The sequence below is a fragment of the Pecten maximus genome, chromosome 5 (genome assembly GCF_902652985.1).
Source record: "Pecten maximus chromosome 5, xPecMax1.1, whole genome shotgun sequence".
Classification (NCBI taxonomy): Eukaryota; Metazoa; Mollusca; class Bivalvia; order Pectinida; family Pectinidae; genus Pecten; species Pecten maximus.
In genome coordinates this window covers 6,872,039-6,899,885 of record NC_047019.1, presented here as the reverse complement: position 1 = coordinate 6,899,885, position 27,847 = coordinate 6,872,039, and the positions used below count along the sequence as shown (strand labels likewise).

The 27,847-nt window shown below is 37.4% G+C and overlaps 1 protein-coding gene across 1 annotated transcript in view; it reads right to left on the bottom strand.

Annotated features, from left to right (window-relative positions):
• LOC117326991 (synaptotagmin-9-like) overlaps window positions 1-27,161 on the bottom strand; it is an 84,639-nt gene extending 57,478 nt beyond the window's left edge. Inside the window, 1 exon segment of the mRNA XM_033883800.1 lies at window positions 26,923-27,161. Within this exon segment, the coding sequence (XP_033739691.1) occupies window positions 26,923-26,956 (34 nt within the window). The 5' untranslated portion in view covers window positions 26,957-27,161.
• Window positions 27,162-27,847: the final 686 nt, after the last annotated feature.

Below are 27,847 nucleotides of genomic sequence, written 5' to 3'. Positions count from 1 at the left end.
AAAGTTAGATCTAAGGAACAAAGCTATACATTGTACACTGTATGTATGATGGACCAACACAGAAAAGATTGAAATTGGACATCATTAAATTTTGACCAATCAGAGACCAGGATCAATGGCAGCCTGTCCAATCAGGAAACACTAATGTCGCAGCAGTAGACTTCCTGGTATCGTTATTAAACCTATGCAATTGACGAAAACAAAATAGATCAGCATTTAAATATCTTCTAATCATCAATGTTTACGGTTCAAAGTCTGAAACAGGAGAGAAACTATACATATATGTATGATGGCCTTACACAGAAAATTTGATTGAAATTGGACAACATTATTATTGACCAATCAGAGACCAGGATCAATGGCAGCCTGTCCAATCAGGAAGCACCAATGTCACAGTAGTAGACTTCCTCATACTGTTATAGCAAATAGGGTATTATTTAATCCGAGAGCACCACATGACGGCAATTTTGAAATGAAATGTTGATGGTTCATGTATTTGTTCTAAAATTAAGCCTGTGTCGCATACATATCACTACCATCAATATGCATTATTCCATGAAAAAAATGTTGGAGTCCAATATGATTTTAGCCAACAAGAGGCAGCTGTAGTGATCATGATTGTCTGATACTGATAAAAAATATTAATTACAAAACCAGACATGATAGTGTGCGTGGATGTTTGACTTTATGAGAAGTCAGAATCCTATTGGTGGTTTTCAATATCCTCAACTGTTAAACTGAAGTAGATCCTCACCCATAAATATATAACCTCCCTGATTCAATCTATATCATCTTTCATTAAACCTATACATGTCGCCTCCCCCATCAAATCTATATCCAACCCCTTTAAACCAATATCCTCCCACATTAAACCCATGTTCTCCCCATAAAACCAATGTTCTCACCTCCGTGAAGTTGATTACTTATTCCTTATTCCATTACTTATTCGTTTACTCTTTACTAATTAACACTTTAAATGGTTCAGAACTAATTATTAAGCATTCCCATCATCCAGTCGACCATTTCATTCCTTCTCCATACCATATTACTGATTAAATTCCTTCATTACTTATTCGATTATCTCATTACTTATTCGATTTCTCTTTACTAATTAGTGAAGAGAAAACAAATAGGTAATGAAGGAATCGAATACGTAATGAGAAAGTCAAATAAGTAATGGGGGAATTGAACAAGTAATAATGTATGGATAAGGAATGTAATGGTGGAATGGGCATTGGGAATGCTTATTAATTAGTTCTGAACCATTTAAAGTGTTACTTAGTGAAGAGAAAACGAATAGGTAATGAAGGAATCGAATAAGTAAAGAGAAAACGAATAAGTTATGGAATAAGGAATAAGTAATCAACTTCACAGAGGTATGTTCTCCCCCATCGAACCATTATCCTCCCCCATTAAACCTATATCCCCCATTACACCTACATGATCATTGTTTAAACCAATATACTCCCCTATTAAATCTATGTTTTCCCTGTTAAACTAATATCCTCCCCCATTACACCTACACAATCCTCCCCCATTATAAACCTATACATCCTCCCTGTTTTACATTAATCCATTACTGCTAAACATATCTATCCTCTCGCATTAAACCATTAACTTACTCTTGTACCTATGTCATCCTCGTTAAACCTTCATCATCCTTGTTTAACCTACATGTATATCAGGTGTATTTTTGACGTCAAGTAAATTGAGTCAAGTTACTGAATAACTTCACTTATTTGATCAATGTATCTCGAAACAATTTATGTAGTTCTGTTGTTTAAAAGTGCATGAATATTCCCATGATGGAATAGATTGATTAAAATGATGAAATTGAATTTATGATTTTGATTTTTTTTCCATGAACTAATTATTTCTTTGCCGGAACGGTCGCACATTCTCACAATGTCTCAAGATCAGGCCCCATTGACAGCGCGAAATTTGACTTTGGAATGCGATAAAACTGTAACAGGTTAGCTATAAGAAAAACTTGAATTTAAAATGGAAATACAATGTATAAGCATTAAAATGCTTTCTTTAGAAAGTTATTTAAGAAGGCACAATTTGTATACAATCCTGTCAGAATTGTGAGACACTAACTTTCCAAAGAAAGCAGTTTATTGCTTAAACAGACAATCTTTTAGAATTTTGTTCAATTTCATCAGAAAACTGTCATTTTCCTTCGCAGTGGCCACCTTTGAATTATGGAAGTTTGTAGACAAATCAACACTGTCTGGAAAATTTCCGGGCTTACAACCACAACTTTATCAATGAAGGAAATTGTTTGTGGGATGGTAGAAAAATATGAAAAATCCTGTCGGGAATTTAAGTCAAAACACTGCTAGTGATGAAACATATCATAACTATACAGTGTGTTGTCGTCTAGGATTGGAAGAAATGTTGAGAAGATCGATTCAACTGCACTCTCACCTCAAATGCATCAATTTTACAAACAAATCCTTCAGAGAGAAACTTCTACTTTTTAACCCACGCTTTTAACAGATTTTCTAATGAAACTTGATGATTGTGTATGGATTAACTCCAAGCCTCTATATAATACTTTAAAAGGCTTCCTTTCAACACCCAATAACTGTACGGTTTACCAGGTACCATCTAAGTTTTTCACTTAAAATTTCCACCATTGTTTTTTTTTATACCAAATTCTAGACTAACATTAAATAATACATGTTGTTGTCCCCTGTTTTGTTTACAACACAGACCTGCCGTGAGCTGCGCCACAACCATCGCGAAGACTGTAATGATGGCTGTCATTGATTTGTAGGTTCCAGGGTTCTAGCATCATCAGCACACGTCAATAAAACTCATCCCTATAAATTATTCAGTGCAATTTCATGCTTTCAGGATTTACGAGATATCAGGATATTAAACAGGTGGAGTTATGCTATCAAAATATTGTACATGGTAACTTTTCACAATGTGGCATTACACAGGTAGGGTAACTGGTATACTTGTGGTGTTACACAGGTAAGGTAACTGGTATCCTTGTGGTATTACACAGGTAAGGTAACTGGTATCCTTGTGGTATTACACATGTAGGGTAACTGGTGACCTTGTGGTATTACACAGGTAGGGTAACTGGTATCCTTGTGGTATACACAGGTAAGGTAACTGGTATCCTTGTGGTATTACACAGGTAAGGTAACTGGTATCCTTGTGGTATTACACAGGTAAGGTAACTGGTATCCTTGTGGCATTACACAGGTAGGGTAACTTGTATACTTGTGGTATTACACAGGTAGAGTAACTGGTGACCTTGTGGTATTACACCTGTAGTGTAACTGGTATACTTGTGGTATTACACAGGTAAGGTAACTGGTGACCTTGTGGTATTACACCTGTAGTGTAACTGGTATACTTGTGGTATTACACAGGTAGGGTAACTGGTGACCTTGTGGTATTACACAGGTAGAGTAACTGGTATACTTGTGGTATTACACAGGTAAGGTAACTGGTATCCTTGTGGTATTACACAGGTAAGGTAACTGGTGACCTTGTGGTATTACACAGGTAAGGTAACTGGTGACCTTGTGGTATTACACAGGTAAGGTAACTGGTGACCTTGTGGTATTACACAGGTAGGGTTACTTGACATTTCCTTTCATTTGTAACTTAAACAGAAGGAATAATCACCAAACTATATATAGTCATAACATATGGTAGTAGTAATTAATCTAAGAACAACAAAACCAGTCGCTGGTTTTCAAATTAGCTAAAAGGTGTTTATCAGACATCAGGTATGGCTATCAAATGAGACAGCGACCATTTCATCATAGCAATTCCATGATTAGTGGAACACTTCATATTCCTGTTCTGACTAATGTCCAGAAATGGATCCATGCTGGACAACATTTTCCCTCATATCTCTATCCCTAGACGGTAATTCCTTTATCGGGGAACATTGTATATCTTAGTAGACCAAACAGCTAGCTAGCGGACATGCTAGGCTCGGAAATTCTAGACTTTGAGATTATACAGCGATCTTGTGAAGAAAAGAACATAATACTGTCATCAAGGAAATTTACACGAGGGGGAAATTTTACGCTGAATACACGAAGGCCATTCAGCTGCAACAAATTTCCCCCACGAGTATTATTTCGTGATGTGTGTAGTATTTTATGGGATGTCGTGCAAAAGGGAAAAAAAGGTCGCAAAATACCCTTGTGCGTATAGTTTACCTATCGCTATGGTGAAATTAAACCCCTGCGTAAAATAACGACGTTTACAGGTCCTAGGGAATTTCAGTCAATGACGTGAGGCTGGATCAGCGACCTATATTTTACTCATGATTGGCCCGAATACTTTGTGTATCTCTTGCTAGCAAAGTATTTATGGAAGAGTTTACGCACTTATTAAGAATATCAAAATATTATCCACAAGAGTGAAATATGTTTAATATTACTTAAGATACTGTTAGATATTCTGTTTATTACATTTTATAGCAAAATATACCGAGGCAGTTACATCTCTCCCAGAATTCATTGCGGTCCCCTACAACGACTCAAAAATGTACGCCAAATTGCAACGCTATATGCATTCTATCTTGCATTATGACGTCATATAACATGACGGAGAGCTATATGCAAATCTCAATTTTCCCTATTGTCGTTTGTAAGCAGTGTACTGATTGGTCAAATCAGAAAAATATCTTTTTTAAAGAATGAATGTTTTTAGATTTTTCATTGGTTAAAATGTAATAAAAGAAAATACTTAACAGACATTGATGACATCACTCTTATTTATTTCATTTTTTTACAACAATAATTTATCTATGGATACCAACTTATTAAACATTTCCATGTATGATATGTACGTTTAATAAAAAAAAAATCATTAATGTTGGGTGAATTTCTGTTCATGATAATAATGACCTTGAACTTGGCTTTTGAACTCTGTTAGGGCTTGGAACTCATTATAGAATCCTCATATTTGACTTTGGTATGTGTTTTTTTTTTTTATCAAAATATGTCCCAAAATAAAATTTCTAGAGTAAACATTTTGTATGTTAGCCATAGTGTAAAAGAGTGCATGATTGATTTTAAATTTAAATCACTGCCTCTGCTAGAGATCGAACCCAGGACCTCTGGCCTACTAGTCTTACACTCAACTGATTGAGTAAAAGAGAAGATCTCTCTAGCCAAGCGATATATTGCAGCTAGTATTTACCAGGGTTACAATGGTATTGGTAATGGTGGTCTTGACCTTGACCTTGAAAACCTGAAAAACTACCATGCACCCTTTTAATGGCACAGCCTACAAATATCTTAACAAGCTTCAAATCAATTATACAAATGCATCAAATCTCCAAATTCTTTGATGCTACTCAAACAAAAGATGGCAATTACATTAATGCATTAATTTACTGTGTTTTGTGTTTTTTGCCTTTTAAGGTAATTATTTTCATCAAAATTAAAATGATTAAAATAAACATTATCATAAATGTGCTCACATTTTAATCCATTTGTACACAAATTTCCTCTGTGATAAATACTCATATCCAATTCTCTTACATAATCAAAATGTAAAATTTTGTTAAAAAATGTGTTACTCTAATGTTTCATTCAAGAAAATGGTATTCCTTTATCCCAGCATGCTTCTGGCCTCAATATAATTATCCTAGGCCTCTAGGTTATTTTGAAAACTGTGTTTATAGAGTTTTAACATGTTTAAACCTTGTGACCTTGAAAGTAAATTAAGGTCGTTGATTTGAACAAACTTGGAAGGACTTTTATTCCAGCATGCTATTGGCTCAGTATCATGACACTTGGCCTATTAGTAACATTGACTCAAAGATTTGGTAGCAGATGGTGCATTTGAGGTCTGAACAGGCCACAAGCCAAATATTATGTTTTGTTGTTGTTTGTGTTTCAATGCCTGTCACTGTCCTGTCATCTGGAAGTCACAATCCCTGGGTCACAACTGTCACTGTACTGTCCCCTTGAAGTCACAGTACCTGGGTCATACCTGTCACCGTCATGTCATATGGCAGTCACTGTACCTGGGTCATCCTGTCAATATCCTGTCACCTGGAAGTCACAGTACCTTGGTCACACCTGTCATTTTCATGCCACATGGAAGTCACATTCCCTTGGTCCCAACTGTCACTGTCCAGTCCCCTGGAAGTCACAGTACCCTGGTCATACCTGTCACTATCCTGTCACCTGGAAGTCACATTACCTGGGTCACACCTGTCCCCTGGAAGTCACAGTATCTGGGTCACACCTGTCACCTGGAAGTCACAGTACCTGGGTCACACCTGTCTCCTGGAAGTCACAGTACCTGGGTCACACCTGTCCACTGGAAGTCACAGTACCTGGGTCACACCTGTCCACTGGAAGTCACAGTACCTGTGTCACACCTGTCTCCTGGAAGTCACAGTACCTGGGTCACACCTATCACTGTCCTATCACCTGGAAGTCGCAGTACCTGGGTCACACCTGTCACTGTCCTATCACCTGGAAGTCACAGTACCTGGGTCACACCTATCACTGTCCTATCACCTGGAAGTCACAGTACCTGGGTCACACCTATCACTGTCCTGTCTCCTGGAAGTCACAGTACCTGGGTCACACCTATCACTGTCCTATCACCTGGAAGTCACAGTACCTGGGTCACACCTGTCTCCTGGAAGTCACAGTCTCTGAGTCACACCTGTCACTATCCTGTCTCCTGGAAGTCACAGTACCTGGGTCACTCCTGTCCCCTGGAAGTCACAGTATCTGGGTCACTCCTGTCCCCTGGAAGTCACAGTCTCTGAGTCACACCTGTCACTGTCCTGTCACCTGGAAGTCACAGTACCTGGGTCACACCTGTCTCCTGGAAATCACTGTACCTGGGTCACACCTGTCCACTGGAAGTCACAGTACCTGGGTCACACCTGTCATTGTCTTTATATATTCATTTTATAACAATTGCAAAACAAGTGATATAAACTTGTATTAATCACTCCTGTTGGCCCTGATGGAAGCACACAAGTTTTTATTTTTTTTACCATACACTTTCATGTGCGATCGGGGAATCAAAGCCCTTGACCAGCCGCCTAGGTAAGTTAACATGCGTTACATGTACCACTGTGCCGACAACTTGTCGCTATCTTGTCCCTGTTTGACTGAAGTTACATGAATCCTGGAGGATCCACGGTATACCTTAAAACATTAATGATACATCCGTGTGTGTTGCAATAATTCAATATCTAATTAGTATCCGATGTATCTACATTGTGAAAATGTTAAGTTATAGAGTGGTGTTTCTGAGTAACTTTTATGAAACAGACTATAGAACTGTCATCCACTTACTTAACATTCTATGAGCGGATCTGCTTTCATTTCCTCGGATTGTAATGATGTTCTGACAATGCTGCAAGCGATGTATTGTTAGCGATCCTTAAGATGATGATCACAACAATTTAAACACCATTCCTATGTTAATCCGATAATTCAAAAAATCTCAGAGTAGAAAATTCTTTAAAACATTAGCAACATCTTCCCTTTCCTTCTGATTAAAATGATTTGGACCAAAAATGCATTATGACATCTGATGGACTGAATGGAAGTCAGTACTGTTATGACCTGTATACAAATCTAAATTGAAGAGAACAGTGATGTTATGTCACCTAGAACACCACAATCATTACAATCTCCCCATTTCTGATCAAACACAAACAGGAAGAGAGACCACAATCTCTCCATTTCTTATCAAACACAAACAGGAAGAAAGAACACAATCTCTCCATTTCTTATCAAACACAAACAGGAAGAGAGAACACAATCTCTCCATTTCTTATCAAACACAAACAGGAAGAGAGAACACAATCGCTCCATTTCTTATCAAACAGGAAGAGAGAACACAATCTCTCCATTTCTTATTAAACAGGAACAGGAAGAGAGAACACAATCTCTCCATTTCTTATTAAACACAAACAGGAAGAGAGAACACAATCTCTCCATTTCTTATTAAACACAAACAGGAAGAGAGAACACATTCTCTCCATTTCTTATCAAACACAAACAGGAAGAGAAAACACAATCTCTCCATTTCTTATTAAACACAAACAGGAAGAGAGAACACAATCTCTCCATTTCTTATTAAACACAAACAGGAAGAGAGAACACAAATCTCTCCATTTCTTATCAAACAAAAACAGGAAGAGAGAACACAATCTCTCCATTTCTTATCAAACACAAACAGGAAGAGAGAACACAATCTCTCCATTTCTTATCAAACACAAACAGGAAGAGAGAACACAATCTCTCCATTTCTTATCAAACACAAACAGGAAGAGAGAACACAATCTCTCCATTTCTTATCAAACACAAACAGGAAGAGAGAACACCATCTCTCCATTTCTTATCAAACAGGAAGAGAGAACACAATCTCTCCATTTCTTATTAAACACAAACAGGAAGAGAGAACACAATCTCTCCATTTCTTATTAAACAGGAAGAGAGAACACAATCTCTCCATTTCTTATCAAACACAAACAGGAAGAGAGAACACAATCTCTCCATTTCTTGTCAAACACAAAAAGGAAGAGAGAACACAATCTCTCCATTTCTTATCAAACAGGAAGAGAGAACACAATCTCTCCATTTCTTATCAAACAGGAAGAGAGAACACAATCTCTCCATTTCTTGTCAAACACAAACAGGAAGAGAGAACACAAATCTCTCCATTTCTGATCAAACACAAACAAGAAGAGAGAACACAATCTCTCCATTTCTGATCAAACACAAACAAGAAGAGAGAACACCATCTCTCCATTTCTTATCAAACACAAACAGGAAGAGAGAACACAATCTCTCCATTTCTGATCAAACACAAACAGGAAGAGAGAACACCATCTCTCCATTTCTTATCAAACAGGAAGAGAGAACACAATCTCTCCATTTCTTATCAAACACAAACAGGAAGAGAGAACACATTCTCTCCATTTCTTATCAAACAGGAAGAGAGAACACCATCTCTCCATTTCTTATCAAACAGGAAGGGAGAACACAAATCTCTCCATTTCTTATCAAACAAGAACAGGAAGAGAGAACACAATCTCTCCATTTCTTATCAAACAGAACTTTCACTTGTTGTATTTTATGATTTGGTCTTGGGAAAACTGTATATTTGATGATTTTAAATTGTGCTTTAACAAACAAGCTAGCTGAGTTTTGATTTTAATGGTTTTAAATCACAAGCTAGAGTTTTGATTTATTTGGTATTTAAAAGGATTGATACATATAGGTATACAGTAATTGCATGGTAAAACCTTTCTTAAACCATAACAGTCCATGTGACTGCATGCTGATGTAATTAGTCCCATCCTAGTGACAAAGTAGTCAATGTTACCAGTGTTCAGTGAACTGCGCGCAACTATGTCAAGTGCCGATTATTGTTTTCAATGGAGGTTATCGATCTTCCCTCCAGGTGGCGTTGTGTCTGATATAAACAACATAATTGGATTATGTATATTAGGTTATTTTATGGATTAAATGTTAGGTCAGATCGGTTTAATGTTCAATCATCTTTAAGCTGGTGTCACTGGGTCACGCTGACAAAGATGAGTTTTATTAACTCAGTCTTCGTTGTAAGCATGAAATGATAGCAAGCGAAAAATTAATTCTCTCGAAATCAATCAATTTTTTATTAGAAAATAAGCATACTTTTTAGATCTTCATTACTGTAGCCACTTTTTATATATTGTTGTAAATGTAGCAGAACTGGACCAGGTCGATCATCGGCGACCAGGTAGCTCAATTGGTAGAGCATCCAGCTAATGCTCCGAAGCCCTGGGTTCGAACCCCAGTCTGGCCATGCATTTTTCTACTCCTTTTACATTTGGTGCCTGTGACCAAACCTTGTTTCAAGTGAGGTGAAAACTTGGTTAGGTATTTGGGGGTTGAAGACTTAAAAAGGGAGGGAAGAATGTAGCAAAACTGGACCGTGTTGAGATGTCCCGGGTTCGAACCCCAGTCTGGTTGTGCATTTTTTCACTCCTACTATATAATTATAAGATTTCTTCAGCCATGGAAACAATATACAAACACAATAATTTGTCGTCACTTTAAGAGTATCTGTAAAAACACAGACAGTTATAAAATGGTTGAAGATGAAAGACTGTGGCTTTGTATTGATTCACAGTGTTAATCTTTAATTGGTGATCAAGATGTTTACCTGCCAATTAATAACATCTCAATAAAGTTTTCCACCATACAGTATATTGTACATCCTGAAGAGAAACAGAATATCGAACGGCTGTTATTCATACCTTAAGAGTACTAAACACTTGTAAGCGAGAATATTTCCTCGGGCAACCAAATTCGTTCAATTTTTTTTTCCACAGTTTATCATTAAAAAATGAATGCTGCACTGTCTGACATGCGAAAAAAAAAACAAATAAAAATACAAACCAGCTATGTTGTCAGGGTTCTACATCACAAATGTGTCAGAAAGCTTTTATGTATTCACACCCTAATTAACAGTTAGCACAACAAGTACAAAGCAGACATGATACTTCACTCAACTGATTCACAGCTCTTCATCTCAACATCTGACATTCCATGTTTCAGCCAGATACAAACATCATAGCATTTTGCTAATTTAATTTACAACATTTGTTAATGGGATGCATGTGTGAAAAAAATTAAAGATGAAACAAATGATATTTTTATCAAATTTTTTTTTTCCGTCCATGTGTTGTTAATATGCATGACCTTGAACTTTATGATTGACAATGACCTCCAAATTAGCATATATGAATAATATTTGCAATTATTTTTGCAGCTTTTACCCGAAGCAATCATGAATGATTAAAAGGGACAATTAACCCATCATTCCCTGAGTTAATTAATTTTTTCATCTTATTACACATGTGAAATATCATTTACTTTTTTTAGCTAAATTCTTTCAAATTCATAAACAAGATCCCATGCATATATCGAATGTTTAGAGAAACAAGGACGTATCTCCCAACATGGCGTGCTTAGAAGTAAAGGGCCGTATTTCAAATTTATCCATTTTTAGATTTTGATAAATAACAACTATGAGTAAGATTTTCTTATAGAATTTGTACATTATATGAATTGAAATGGTCTAATTCTGTTAAAATACTGAGTGATTTAAAAGAATTAGACAATTTCCATTGATAAAAAGTACATATTCTATAAGAAAAGCTCAGTCGGAATTGCAATTTATCAAAATCTAAAATTTGATAAATTTGAGATACGACCCTTTACTTCTAAGCACTCCATGTTGGAGATACGTCCTTGTTCCTCTAAACAATCGATATGATATAACAAGAATTTGAGGACAAAAAATATTATTCGGCTGTTCATATAATACTGAAATGCCATCGATTCTGGTATCAAAAGATTAAGAGAGCATAATTACATGTATGTGTCATGAAAACAATTAAATCACACCAAGTATGAGACCAAAGTCAATAGTTCTCCAAATCTTGTATGCTGATATAACTGTCAATAAATAACTGATAAAAGTCATATGACAGGACCAATATGATATTTAACAGTGTGATGTTCGATGAATACACTGTCACCTTCATTAGACTAATGACCAATGTGAGGCGTACTAGCACTGTCTATGTAGTGTCGGAGACGGTAAAAGATTTTGATCTACTCTGAAGGATGTTTTATCTTAAAATCGGCTACGCTTTGTTTAACACTTGGTCATAAATGTGGGAGAGACTGTGGCCCCCCTCGTCCCTGTTTAGTATATTGGACCACTGAGGCGTATCGGACACTACATAAGACAGTGCTAGTACGCCTCACATTGGTCATTAGTCTGATGAAGGTGACAGTGTAGTCACCGAAACGTCACACTCTTAAGTATCATATTGGTTGTGTCATATAACTTCTATCATATTTATTTTACCAACCCGAAGAAAATGTTCCAGAATAAATAACTGAGTTTGTACCTGCATTTTAGAATTATGGTTGTCTTTTTACAAGTTAGTTCGGTGAAAATATGCCATAAAGAAGGATTCCAGTACAATATTTATCCTCAAATAAGCCCCCTTCCATAGTGTAAAGATCAGTACCGTATGTATCCTCAAATAAGCCCAGTCCCCTAGTGTAAAAGTTAAGTACCATATTTATCCTAAAATAACCCCCTGTACTAGTGTTAAAGTTTAGTACCATATTTATCCTAAAATTATCACCTCCAATAGTGTAAGAATTTAGTATCATAATTATCCTCAAATAAGCCCCCTCCCTTGGTGTAAAAGTTAAGTATGAAAGTTTGGGGAGGGTTTTTTTGTGAACCACTTTTAGTTTAGTGTCTTGAAATTGATGATTTGGCAAAAAGCAAGCAGGCGCTGGGGCTTATTTGTGGAACATGGGGCTTCCTTGTGAATAACTACGATACTCCTAATACTCCATTTAGGTCTCCCTAGTTGTTGGTTTGTTGGTTGAATATGCCAATAAAAAAGTCTGACAATACAAAATTGGTTCCGCTAATAAAAGAAAGTTGTAAACAAGAATTCCATGGAAGTAGATATGTCCCATGGCAGAAAGTTGGGTACATAAATACAAGAGTTTTTGCATGGAAACAGATTTTCTATTTATAGTAACAGTACCCTTGACCTTTGAACTTTGGACCGGTGAAAAAAACCCAATCCCATTCAAACATTTGCATTAAGGAAAAACTGCAAGTATATTTGCAGTTTGATCAGCTCAACAGAACAATTTTTCTGTTTTTAGTAACAGTGACCTTGACCTTTGGGCCTGAAAACACGAAATTTGAGTTTGATCAGCCAAAGTGAACTTGAGTGATAGCATGGAAACTTGTTTGTCGCCTACATTTTGCAGGCGACACAAAAATCACTAGATCCTGGCCTCAAAAAGTCCTGTACCAAAGGAGACCTAAAGACACATCCACAACCTTTCCCAATTATAACCTCTTCATGTAACTTACAAACAAGGTCAGGGATAGGGGGGGGGGGGGGGGGGGGGGGGTCACAAACAAACCTATACAGCATAGATTACATAACTATGACTTTCCATCAAACAGATTTAGATCATGAGACAGTGTAATTTAAAAAATTGATGTGTCACCCTTGAACAACACCATCACACTAAATGAGCCACTAGTTTGGCCCGTTATTGATTTTTTCGACATGGAGTGTACGTATGTGCTGCGTCAGATTAATTTTACTTATACACAAAAAAGGAAGCTTTACTTATCTATCTGTAAGATATACTCTTGTAAAGCCTGATGGATGATATGTCTAATCAGCAGACAATGGGTGGAAGGGAACAAAAGAAAAAAAAAGAAAAACACCATTCTGTATCTCCAAGTACAGGAACTGAAATATGCAACATGCTGTGTTCCATGTCAGGCTTCGGTGTCGTCAGACTAAGCAGGCAGCCCTGTATCTAAATCATTCAGTATTTAATGATAAGCTTTAGACACTTCACCATCTCCAGAAGGCATCGAAAGTGATATACCAATCCCCTCAGCGTGTGCCGAGTTTACCCGCCGACAGATCCTACAATATCAGCCCTGAGGCTATATCTCACTCGAGGCATTCTCATGCATTACCAATAAATGTATATAAAGTTTGATCAAAATCTGTTTAATAATGAAACTGCTTCAGACAAAACATTTTCTATAAATAGTAACAGTGGCATTGTCCTTGACCTTGGCACCCTGAAATACACACAATCAATTTCAAAACGTCACAAATAAGTTCTATTAAAGTTTTTATATATATATATAAGAAGTAACAGTGACCTTGTTCTTGACCTTGGCACCTTGAAACAAGAACTCGTATGAGGTATTCTCACATTTGACCATTACATGAAGTTTGATCAAAATCAATTTCAAAAAGTCACTTCAGCCCTTACAAAGATTTTCTATAAATAGTAACAGTGACCTTGTTCTTGACTTTGGCACCCTGAAACAAAAACTCGTTTGAGGTTTTCTCACATTTGACCATTACATGAAGTTTGATAAAAATTTGTTTTAGAAGTCGTTAGAGTGCTGACAATTCATAAAGATTGACGCTAACATGAACCCATGCCAGTGTACAATCGGGATGATATATTCTCTCCACAACTGTGTCAGGAAGGGATAACAAAATTAGCAATAAAGCAAAGCGCCACATCCCCACACACTGCTGGAATATCAAAAAGTTAATTGTCATTTAAGAAATGTTTTAGACCTGATATCATGGATGATTGTAATAAGGAGTGCATGGCTGTCAATCTCTTATATTTCTCCATCAATAAACATATATTGTGTGTAATTATTAAGGTACCTGTCCGTTAACACAGCATGGTTACAAAGACAAGCATAACACAGTTCACGGACTACAAGATTTAGTTCACTGACCAACAGAACCTGGTTCATTGACTACAAGACATAGGTCATTAACCAACAGAATACGGTTCATTGACTACAAGACATAGTTCACTGACCAACAGAACCTGGTTCATTGACTACAAGACATAGGTCATTGACCAATAGAACACACTTCATTCACTAAAAAGACTTTTTTTTAGTTCATTGATCATACAAACACGGTTCATTGACTACAAGACATATTCACCGACCAACAGAACCAGTCCGCTGTCTACAAAGACTTAGTTCACTGATCAACAGAACACTGTTCATTGACTACAAAGACTTAGTTCATTGACCGACATAACACTGTTCATTGACTACAAAGACTTAGTTCATTGACCGACAGAACATGGTTCATTGGCTACAAGACTTAGTTCATTGACCAACACAACACGGTTCATTGACCGCAGACATAGTTCATTGACCAACAAAACATGGTTCACCGACTACAAGATATAGTTCAGTGACCAACAGTACATGGTTCACCGAATACAAGATATAGTTCATTGACCAATAGCTAGAACACTACAAGACTTAGTTCATTGACCAACAGAACATGGTTCATTGACTACAAGACATAGTTCATTGACCAATAAAATATGGTTCATTGAAATACAAAGATATAGTTCCGTGACCTACAGACTATTCTATGGATCTAATAATCAATGAGTATTGGGGTGACCAGAGCCTGTTTGTTTATGCACACAAACCAGATCTTCTGTTTTTAAATGTAATATTTAAGGCATTCATCTTGATAGACCCTCAAATGTTAATATACCCGCCTTGAAAGTCTTTGTCAAGGCTCGTCTGACAAACGCAAAGAATCACCAAAGGTCTGTCCTTATTTCATAAATGAACAACCCAGGTCCAACTGTTTGAACCATGATGAATAAAAATGGCCCTGCAGACAGGACACATCGGAGATGACTCAATAAGTCTTCTGTTATGTTCGTTGACCATCAGACACCTTTAAAGGTTAACCGAGCACCAGTGAGTGACCTTTTAAAATTACATAAATCTGATAGATCACAGTCCACATCCTAAGTGTATATATACTGATATATACTGCCGTTGGTCGCATAGCGTTCTAGTGTTGAACATGTTACAGTCACGCTAGTATCTGCTTTCGGCCCACGTTTGCCGAAGGGTTCATTGTTGTTTCTCCAGTTACTAAAACATTATTCTTATTATATTTTATTGTATTTCCAGTACTTCTTATATATATTATGTGATTGTATTTGTATTTTTTGGGTTTTGATAAAGGGGCGGATTGCCTCGAAAATTTAACAAGCCTCATTGTCCACACTGTTTGAATTACTTCTTTGCGTCATATACTGGTAAATATATACATTTGGTGGTGCAGCCCAATCAATCCATACATATATACAGTAGGTATACCCCAGTGAGGAGACTTTTCCCCTTACTGGGGTCACCAGCTAGAGGTACGCAGGATTCCATCATAAATTAACCTTTGAAATGACAATATCGTGTATTGTGAATTAATTTTGTTGTTATTGTGTGGAGTCCGTACTTATTTATATATACTTGTATGTAAATACTCTTATTAAACAAGGTGGTCGAAAACGTGACAAATGACATACACAGTGTATGACAAAGCATTAACATGTTTCTCACACCTTTAACGATAATACTGTAAAAAACATGCATTATCATGGTGATGAAATGATATCTAATTACTAGCTCGCCTCCACACAGTCACACCTATAGATCTATACAGGTTTCGCCAGGCTGGGGGTCGGGTTCAAAATATTGATTCACACTGTCCATCTTAACGATCCATATTCTGGGGTCAATGATACCGGACAAAGTCGTGAGATATCTATTTACTGGTAATTCACCATAAATCGGTTGGTTTATATATGATCATATTATCAGGTATAATCCAGTGTAATAACAAATAACGGCTCATCCAATAAAGCTTGTGTTGTTTGTCACATCAATTCAGACACCCAATATCTAGTCAGAAATAAATAGGAGTGAAAAATTAGCCGGAGATGAATGTATATCAAAGTGGTAATTACGTATGACGGATCTGTTAATCATGCATGAACATCGGATACATACAATAAATTATTGATATAATGATTGGGTGATATTAACGACAAACAAACAAAAAACTGAAAAATGGCTTTCCTGACAGGTTTTCATGCATAAATCTAGGATTGTGTACAAATATTGATCTCTGAAATCTCACACAATAGCAACAGTATTGTAGAGTATCATTGTATGGGTGTTACAGTGTATCATTGTGTGGGTATGTGTGGGTGTTATAGTGTATCATTGTGTGAGTATGTGTGGGTGTTACAGTGTATCATTGTGTGGGTATGTGTGGGTGTTATAGTGTATCATTGTGTGGGTATGTGTGGGTGTTACAGTGTATCATTGTGTGGGTATGTGTGGGTGTTACAGTGTATCATTGTGTGGGTATGTGTGGGTGTTACAGTGTATCATTGTGTGGGTGTTACAGTGTATCATTGTGTGGGTATGTGTGGGTGTTACAGTGTATCATTGTGTGGGTATGTGTGGGTGTTATAGTGTATCATTGTGTGAGTATGTGTGGGTGTTACAGTGTATCATTGTGTGGGTATGTGTGGGTGTTACAGTGTATCATTGTGTGGGGTGTTACAGTGTATCATTGTGTGGGTATGTGTGGGTGTTACAGTGTATCATTGTGTGGGTATGTGTGGGTGTTACAGTGTATCATTGTGTGGGTATTTGTGGGTGTTATAGTGTATCATTGTGTGGGTATTTGTGGGTGTTATAGTGTATCATTGTGTGGGTATGTGTGTGTGTTACAGTGTATCATTGTGTGGGTATGTGTGGGTGTTACAGTGTATCATTGTGTGGGTATTTGTGGGTGTTACAGTGTATCATTGTGTGGGTATGTGTGTGTGTTACAGTGTATCATTGTGTGGGTGTTACAGTGTATCATTGTGTGGGTATGTGTGTGTGTTACAGTGTATCATTGTGTGGGTATGTGTGGGTGTTACAGTGTATCATTGTGTGGGTATGTGTGGGTGTTACAGTGTATCATTGTGTGGGTGTTACAGTGTATCATTGTGTGGGTATGTGTGGGTGTTACAAGTGATCATTGTGTGGGTGTTACAGTGTATCATTGTGTGGGTATGTGTGGGTGTTACAGTGTATCATTGTGTGGGTATGTGTGGGTGTTACAGTGTATCATTGTGTGGGTATGTGTGGGTGTTACAGTGTATCATTGTGTGGGTATGTGTGGGTGTTACAGTGTATCATTGTGTGGGTATGTGTGGGTGTTACAGTGTATCATTGTGTGGGTATGTGTGGGTGTTACAGTGTATCATTGTGTGGGTATGTGTCAGTGTTAAGTGTATCATTGTGTGGGTATGTGTCAGTGTTACAGTGTATCATTGTGTGGGTATGTGTGGGTGTAACATTGTATCATTGTGTAGGTGTTACAGTGTATCATTGTGTGGGTATGTGTTGGTGTTACAGTGTATCATTGTGTGGGTGTTACATTGTATCATTGTGTGGGTATGTGTGGGTGTTACAGTGTATCATTGTGTGGGTATGTGTCAGTGTTACAGTGTATCATTGTGTGGGTATGTGTGGGTGTTACAGTGTATCATTGTGTAGGTGTTACAGTGTATCATTGTGTGGGTATGTGTGGGTGTTACAGTGTATCATTGTGTGGGTATGTGTCAGTGTTACAGTGTATCATTGTGTGGGTATGTGTGGGTGTTATAGTGTATCATTGTGTGGGTATGTGTGGGTGTTACAGTGTATCATTGTGTGGGTATGTGTGGGTGTTATAGTGTATCATTGTGTGGGTATGTGTGGGTGTTACAGTGTATCATTGTGTGGGTGTTACAGTGTATCATTGTGTGGGTATGTGTGGGTGTTACAGTGTATCATTGTGTGGGTATGTGTGGGTGTTACAGTGTATCATTGTGTGGGTATGTGTGGGTGTTACAGTGTATCATTGTGTGGGTGTTACAGTGTATCATTGTGTGGGTGTTACAGTGTATCATTGTGTGGGTATGTGGGTGTACAGTGTATCATTGTGTGGGATGTTTTACAGTATCATTGTGGGGGTATGTGTGGGTGTTACAGTGTATCATTGTGTGGGTATGTGTGGGTGTTACAGTGTATCATGTGTGGGTAGTGGGTGTTACAGTGTATCATTGTGTGGGTTTACAGTTACATTGTGTGGGTGTACAGTGTATCATTGTGTGGGTTGTGTGGGTGTTCAGTGTATCATTGTGTGGGTGTTACAGTGTATCATTGTGTGGTATGTGGGTGTTAAGTGTATCATTGTGTGGGTGTTACAGTGTATCATTGTGTGGGTATGTGTGGGTGTTACAGTGTATCATTGTGTGGGTGTTACAGTGTATCATTGTGTGGGTGTTACAGTGTATCATTGTGTGGGTATGTGTGGGTGTTACAGTGTATCATTGTGTGGGTGTTACAGTGTATCATTGTGTGGGTATGTGTGGGTGTTACAGTGTATCATTGTGTGGGTATGTGTCGGTGTTACAGTGTATCATTGTGTGGGTATGTGTGGGTGTTACAGTGTATCATTGCGTGGGTATGTGTGGGTGTTACAGTGTATCATTGTGTGGGTATGTGTGGGTGTTACAGTGTATCATTGTGTGGGTGTTACAGTGTTTATGTTCAGTTGTGTGGGTGTTACAGTGTATCATTGTGTGGGTTTTACAGTGTATCATTGTGTGGGTATGTGTGGGTGTTACAGTGTATCATTGTGTGGGTATGTGTGGGTGTTACAGTGTATCATTGTGTGGGTGTTACAGTGTATCATGGTGTGGGTATGTGTGGGTGTTACAGTGTATCATTGTGTGGGTATGTTTGGATGTTACAGTGTATCATTGTGTAGGTATTTGTGGGTGTTACAGTGTATCATTGTGTGGGTATGTGTGGGTGTTACAGTGTATCATTGTGTGGGTATGTGTGGGTGTTATAGTGTATCATTGTGTGGGTGTTACAGTGTATCATTGTGTGGGTATGTGTGGGTGTTATAGTGTATCATTGTGTGGGTGTTACAGTGTATCATTGTGTGGGTATGTGTGGGTGTTACAGTGTATCATTGTGTGGGTATATGTTACAGTGTATCATTGTGTGGGTATGTGTGGGTGTTACAGTGTATCATTGTGTGGGTGTTACAGTATCATTGTGTGGGTATGTGTGTGTGTTACAGTGTATCATTGTGTGGGTGTTACAGTGTATCATTGTGTGGGTATGTGTGGGTGTTACAGTATCATTGTGTGGGTATGTGTGGGTGTTACAGTGTATCATTGTGTGAGTATGTGTGGGTGTTACAGTGTATCATTATGTGAGTATGTGTGGGTGTTACAGTGTATCATTGTGTGGGTATGTGTGGGTGTTACAGTGTATCATTGTGTGGGTGTTACAGTGTATCATTGTGTGATATGTGTCAGTACAATAAATGAGAACTATAGTGCATTTTTTGCCACAAATTTTTGCAAAACTCAAAACTGATTCCATTCTCCTTCACCTAACAATGCTTCAGACGAAAAATGCATGAAATCCTTTCATTCCTACCTGGGCCAGACTCTGGGAGTTAATATAAAATTGTTATCAGTAATGGTAATCAAAGGTCGACATGTCCGTTGATTTGGTCAGAATTACAGAAATACAGACAAATCAGACAACGATAAAAACAATCCATGGATGGAGCAGGTGTCTGGGTAACTTGATTGGATGATATTGAGGCCAGTCCCAGCCATTAACTGAATATCTGTGTTGGTATGGAGCAAAATATCAGCCAACTAAGCTGGTCACATGGCAGCGTTTCAGCGACAGTCTTTTAATATTTGTTGCTTTTTTTTTGTTTCTGTTGTTACATTTGAATTTTTTAGCTTGGGGATACTGTAAGGAGACTGATACACAAGTTTGATCTCCTTCCTGTCGTAACTCAACAAACAATTTTACCAAAAGCACACAAATAAAAATTTTACACCATATTTTCTATATTTATACATGTATGTCAAGCTAATTGCCAAGAAATATATAGTGAAATAGGATATTATCAAGGCATTACTATCAATTAATTTGTGTAAACTAATAATTACTTCATTGATTAAAATGAAATCAATTACATGTAGATTTGTTTACTGCAGAGTGAAGGTATTCTGATAAAGAAGTTATTTCTGACAGATCTCATCTCAGAAATAGCATTGTTATCACTTATTTATGAAGGAGATGTCTCTGGTACGGCGAAGCAAGAAAGAGTTCAACAGACGGTGACTACAATTAGTCGTTCTTGTGATAAATGAGTTGTAAACCATGCACATAATACTGGAATCAGATAATAGGTCACTAGAGGGTTTTACAAGGTGATGGAGTACAAAATAGGTCACTAGAGTGTTTTACGAGGTGATGGAGTACAAAATTAAGGTCACTAGAGTGTTTTACGAGGTGATGGAGTACAAAATAGCTCACTAGAGTGTTTTACGAGGTGATGGAGTACAAAATAGCTCACTAGAGTGTTTTACGAGGTGATGGAGTACAAAATAGCTCACTAGAGTGTTTTACGAGGTGATGAGTACAAAATAGCTCAGTAGAGTGTTTTACAAGTTGATGTAGCACAAAATAGCTCACTTGAGAGATCTGCTAGGTGATGGAGTACAAAATAGCTCACTGGAGAGATCTGCTAGGTGATGGAGTACAAAATAGCTCACTGGAGAGATCTGCTAGGTGATGGAGTACAAAATAGCTCACCGGAGAGATCTGCTAGGCGATGGAGTACAAAATAGCTCACTGGAGAGATCTGCCAGGTGATGGAGTACAAAATAGCTCACTAGAGTGTTTTACAAGGTGATGGAGTACAAAATAGCTCACCGGAGAGATCTGCTAGGCGATGGAGTACAAAATAGCTCACCGGAGAGATCTGCTAGGTGATGGAGTACAGAAAAGCTCACTGGAGAGATCTGATAAGTGATGGAGTACAAAATAGCTCACTGAAAAGATTTGCTAGACGATGGATTACAAAATAGCTCACAGGAGAGATCTGCTAGGTGATGGAGTACAAAATAGCTCACTAGAGTGTTTTACAAGGTGATGGAGTACAAAATAGCTCACTAGAGTGTTTTACAAGGTGATGGAGTACAAAATAGCTCACTGGAGAGATCTGCTAGGTGATGGAGTACAAAATAGCTCACTTGTGAGATCTGCTAGGTGATGGAGTACAAAATAGCTCACTAGAGTGTTTTACAAGGTGATGGAGTACAAAATAGCTCACTAGAGTGTTTTACAAGGTGATGGAGTACAAAATAGCTCACTGGAGAGATCTGCTAGGTGATGGAGTACAAAATAGCTCACTTGTGAGATCTGCTTGGTGATGGAGTACAAAAAACTCACTGGAGAAATCTAGGTGATGGAGTACAAAATGAGTCATTGATATTTTTCAAAACAAGTAACTTTTGTTTAAAGTGAAAGGGTATGGCAACATTAACCAGACAGTGCTCATGAGGTTCTCTGCAGCTTATAGGTCAAGTACTGCAGGATCCACCACCTAACTTAGGGATCACTTTGGGATTACATGAAAAGGTCATTCAGCAATAGATTTACACTGTCTCCATTAAATTATTAGAGGACATTTCCAATATACCATATCTCAGCCCTACTGGGGATCTACATGTACGTACTGTTGTACCACGAGGGGAGGCTGGACGGTAAAAACTGTCAGTGATAATGGATTTTATTACAGATGGAGAGGAAAATCTGCCACTAACAAAATTTCAGAATTATATTAAGGAGGTATGTGGCTATGATCAAATAAATATTTTGGGATTCCTATAAAGTGGAACATCATACCAGGGGAGATAACAAAGAGAAAATAATTAAGATCTATGAATATTGATGATGAGAAAGTCACTTAAATATTCCATTAAGGCTATACTTGATATACCTGAAGTATTGGTGACTTATGCAATTTCATTTTGATGCAAAACTAATTGGGAAATTTTCTGCTTAGTAATTGACTATATAATTCCACTCACCCTTGTCTGATAGTCTATTATCTCAAACCTACTTTATTATGAAAAAAACCCATTATTACTTCTACAAGATAACACCTTTTTTGACAAATATACATTCTGAGAGTAATTAGCCTGTTCAGTGATGTACCCTAGGTGAGAATTATACAGGGACTGAGGTATTATGAAAGTACTGAAGGAAACTTTCACAGCTCAGCAGAAATATCTGCTGTCACATGTTTTGGTTAAATTATTGTCTCTCCAGAGGTAATTAGTAAAAAAGCTATTCTCATGGGAAAGATTGACAATTCTTCATGTCTACCTCATAAAAAGTTAATAGCTGCTTAATGAATCTATCTGTGGAGTTTATACTAAGAACAAGGTACGGAAACACATGTATCATCAAAACCTGATGAAAACCATTTCAGGAATGCTGACAACAATACTATGGTCTGATTTACCATTACAACTGACAGTCAAACCATTAAATCTCTGAGTTAAATCAATAAAATTCTGACAGTCAAACCATTAAATCTCTTACAGTCAAACCATTAAAATTCCGGAAGTCAAACCAATAAAATTTTGACAATCAAACCATTAAAATTCTGGAAGTCAAACCAATAAAATTTTGACAATCAAACCGTTAAAATTCTGGAAGTCAAACCAATAAAATTTTGACAATCAAACCATTAAAATTCCCGAAGTCAAACCATTTAAACCCTGGAAGTCAAACCATTAAAATTTTGACAGTCCAACCATTAAAATTCTGGAAGTCAAACCATTCAAATTCCAAAAGTCAAACCATTCAAATTCTGAAAGTCGAAACCGTTAAAATTTTGACAGTCCAACCATTAAATTTCAACGGTCAAACCATCAAAACTGTTCTAGTCAAATCATTAACACTCTGACAATTAATTGAAACATTTAAACTCTCTCAAGTCTCAATTGGCGAGTCTCAATATATTTTTTGTGAACTGTACTAGTCAAACCATTAACACTCTGCCAGTTAATTGAACCATTAAATCTATCTCGCGTCCCAATGGGTTTTCTGTAAACTGTAACAAGTTAAATCAATGAAGCTCTAATGTGAAAATGTTGTATTGTTAAATGACATTTAAGACCATCTGATAATTACTTTGTTTATTTACACAACCAACCTGATGTTTGCATGACAAAATATTGCTCTTACAGGTTTGTATCATGATGTAATCATCAGGTGTCCATTAACATTTAAGACAAAGAACGCCCCACCATACTCTCTGGGATAAATCTGACCCACCGTACTCTCTGTGGTAAGCCTGACCCACCTTACTCTCTGGGGTAAACCTGACAACTTTTCTGTCTGAAAATTGATGGATCTCTTAATGAATGTCAGAGCAACTTATCTGGACTGCTCAATTGGCTATATGGTAATTTAATTTACTGTTGATTACAGAAAATCTGAAAATCATCTTAGGATGAAATTAGATTTCATATATCATATGTTCTCATCAGTCAACCTATAAATTGTTATGACCTAGTTTAATAAAGGGCATTTCTTATATTCCATGACAGGTACAGCCGGCAGAGAAATTGTCTGGAAAAAAAAATCATTTAATATATATAATAACTGCAGGTGTCGCATGTAAAATGTACCCCCTTAATAGCTACACTGGATATTTTTGGGAGGGGGTACATTTTATGCCTGACACCGATCTACACAAATGATACAGAAAATCAAGTACTTAATTTAAGTTAATTATGATGGTTCAGCTGGAATCATCATTGTAGTCCCGTACCGGTGAAACCCGCGAGACTATATATATAGGTTTCCTCTCCGACCATCTTGTACGTATGTACATAACACCAAATTTGTCAGGGGCTTAATTCATCCGATTCCTTGAAATCCTTTTATTCAGATTTTTCATACCACTTTTCATGCACTTTTTTTTGTCCAGGCTTGTAGGGAACATTAATTATACTTTTATCCTATAAAGTGATTGAAATAACATTGCCTTTTAATACTCATTATATTTACCACCTGTTAAATTGTGTCCATTTTTCATTCAATCAGAAGGAAAGTTGATTTATTACATTTTGTATCATTTGAAAAATTTCAAATTTAAAAAAAGATGTTTCACTTTCAAATCTTAAGGAAATGAAAGCTCTTGAAACAGATTGTACTATTGCCAATAGACATTGGATATTAATTAAGGTCCTTGACCTTTTCAAGGTCAGATTCATGTATGACGAACATTTTCCTGTAGATATATTTCTACGACTGTCAATGAGACTTAAGGATGCTTTCACCCATTGCCTTGTACCAATTTCTGTGTTGTTGGTTTACATTCCATGCCAAGCAGTATGCCATATTTGCCGATTGGAACTCCTGATCCCATTCGTAAATATGGGACGACATCTCTCATTGAGTGATCTATGATCAACTTAATTTCCTTTTGTAACATCGATGTGCTACTTTCATCTCATAGATACAATCTCGAATTTGGGTCGTGTAAGTTAAGCGCTCAAGTGACAGCAATTCTAATAAATAACCCTACACTGGAATCTTGACATTACCGAAAATTAAAAATTAAGTTGGTTATCAAAACATTTTTTCTTGTGATGAAAATTTAATCTTAAGGAATCTGGCTCTTTAACATGTTGACACCACCAAGGTATGAATTGCAACACCTTTCAAGCACTCTGGGCAGCAAATTTCAGCACCTATCCAGCACCGACCCCAAATTCCAGCACCTTTCCAGCACTGACCCCCAAATTCCAGCACCTTTCCAGCACTGACCCCCAAATTCCAGCACCTTTCCAGCACTGACCCCCAAATTCCAGCACTTTTCCAGCACTGACCCCCAAATTCCAGCACTTTTCCAGCACTGTCCTTTTTTTTCACTTTGGTAAAATTCCAGCACTTTTCATCATCTGTGTGAACCGTTTTAAGGGGTTTTCATCAAACTTCACATAATGATAATGACCATAATATTTTAGATAATTTTTGAATTTCAGAGTTTTTTCAATCAAGGTCAAGGTCACTGTTGTTATTTTTAGCCGTGGGCTGTAGGGGACATGTATTGATTTAAAAGCAATACCCAATATGCTTGTTGTAAATATCTATAGATAATCTATATGCCTTCATTAATACAGGTGGCTCATTTAGAAAATATTTGAACAGGTTTCATGGCATGATAACATTAAGTGAATAGCCCCAGAGAAACTCAATATTGGAAACATGTATTCTTCCCATTCAATACAGCTAACAATAATGTATTAACGCTTGCGCAAATAAGATACGGTAATGTCAGTGTATTTAATTACAATGATGACCAATTTCTAGGACTCTCACCAAGTAATTGAATTCTGATGACCTTTGATATTTTACTAAGTATCAAATAGACGTCAACAGTCGGTTCATGTTAATGGAGATTTCAATATCATATCAGGTTACGAGGAATATTGGTAAACACTGCACTAGACTCTGTCTTACATATAGTACAGGTAACAGGTTCACTTCAGTACACTGAACAAACAATTGTTACATTATCGCCATACAAATGTATGTTTTTTGGTGTTTCTTCGAATGAATATGTGACATCTGTATCTACTGACAAATCTGTGACACCTGTATTTCTACTGACAAATCTGTGACACCTGTATCTACAGACAAATCTGTGACACCTGTATCTACTGACAAATGTTTGACATCTTTATTTTTACTGACAAACTGTGACATCTGTATTTCTGCTGACAAATCGGTGACACCTGTATCTACCGACAGGTATGTGACACCTGTATCTATTGACAAAAATGTGACACCTGTATTTCTACTGACAAATATGCGACACCTGTATCTACCGACAGGTATGTGACACCTGTACCTATTGACAAATCTGTGACACCTGTATTTCTACTGACAAATCTGTGACACCTGTATTTCTACAAATGAATATGTGACATCTGTATCTACTGACAAATCAGTGACACCTGTATTTCTACTGACAAATATGTGACACCTGTATCTACTGAAAAATCTGTGACACCTGTATTCTACTGACAAATGTTTGACACCTATATCTGCTGACAAATGTGTGACACCTGTTTCTACTGACAAAACTCACAGTGACACCTGTATCTACTGAAAAATCTGTGACACCTGTATTCTTCTGACAAATGTTTGACACCTGTATCAACTGACAAATCTGTGACACCTGTTTATACTGACACCTGTATCCACTAGCACTTTGTGATACCTGCATCTATTTGTTGTCAGATATGACATGTTGTACCATGGGGAGGTTTACCACTATCTAAACAATACCTATATATTCAGTGACTCACCTGTACCCAGTTTAGATACGTCCTTAACAATACCTATATAAAGTGACTCACCTGTACCCAGTTTAGATATGTCCTTAACAATATCTATATACAGTGACTTACCTGAACCCAGTTTAGATACATCCTAATTAACAATACCTATATATACATTGACTCACCTGTACCCAGTTTAGATACGTCCTTAATAATACCTATACATGTATATACATTGACTTACCTGTACCCAATTTCGATATGTCATGTTGTACCATACTGGAGGTTTATCACTCGTCCATGCTGATGAACCTGGGACTATCTGTAATAAATCCACACTTATAAGAAGGGAGTGAGATAAGAAGGACCATCCGTGGTGCCGTGTGGTGCCGTGTGGTGCCTCGTGGTGCCTGGTATATCCAGTGAAGCGTGGCAGCTCAAGGTCAGGTGTCAACACCACGGAACCTCACTGGTGTCCAGAGTTTTCTCCAGTAGGACTAATCCAACAGGTGTACAGTGCGTTTGTCCTCGTAAATCCCAACTACAGGCCCAGCACTCTAATAGGAGATGATGCTCCACGTTGGTGTAGCCACACAAAATCACCAGAGCGGCATTGTTCTCACTGTCACACGGAGCACGCCTAGGTCAGTATTACACAAAACTCCTCATAGCAAAACATGAATGTTTTATAGCAATCCAAGGCTTGTGGCATCCCAAGAGTCATCGTGACAATTCTGTTACCATGACGACTGGCCAAACTCGAGGGTGGCACTTAGAGTGTTGTTTATGGTGACAGGAGAGAGTATCAGACAGATCTGTCTGCTGGTGTCAAACATTTTGTTTGTACTGGTGTCCAACTCTGCAAGCTTACAGTACTAACCTTATATCAATACTCTGACAATGGTATGGCAGCAAGCACCGCGGAGGAGATTTTAAAAGCTGCAGTGGGCTAATTACAAGGGTTCATTATACCACTAGACAGTATATATATGAGGCGTATAATGATGTTTGATTTTCCGTAATTCTCCAGGTACATGGCAATCCTCTACAGGAATCCGTGCTGATGTCAGCCTTTTGATCTGTGTTGATCTGCATGCACAAGGCTAGATTTACATTGATGTACTAATTTTGAGCTTCTGTCTCCCCGATCCAGTTTACACTGTTACACA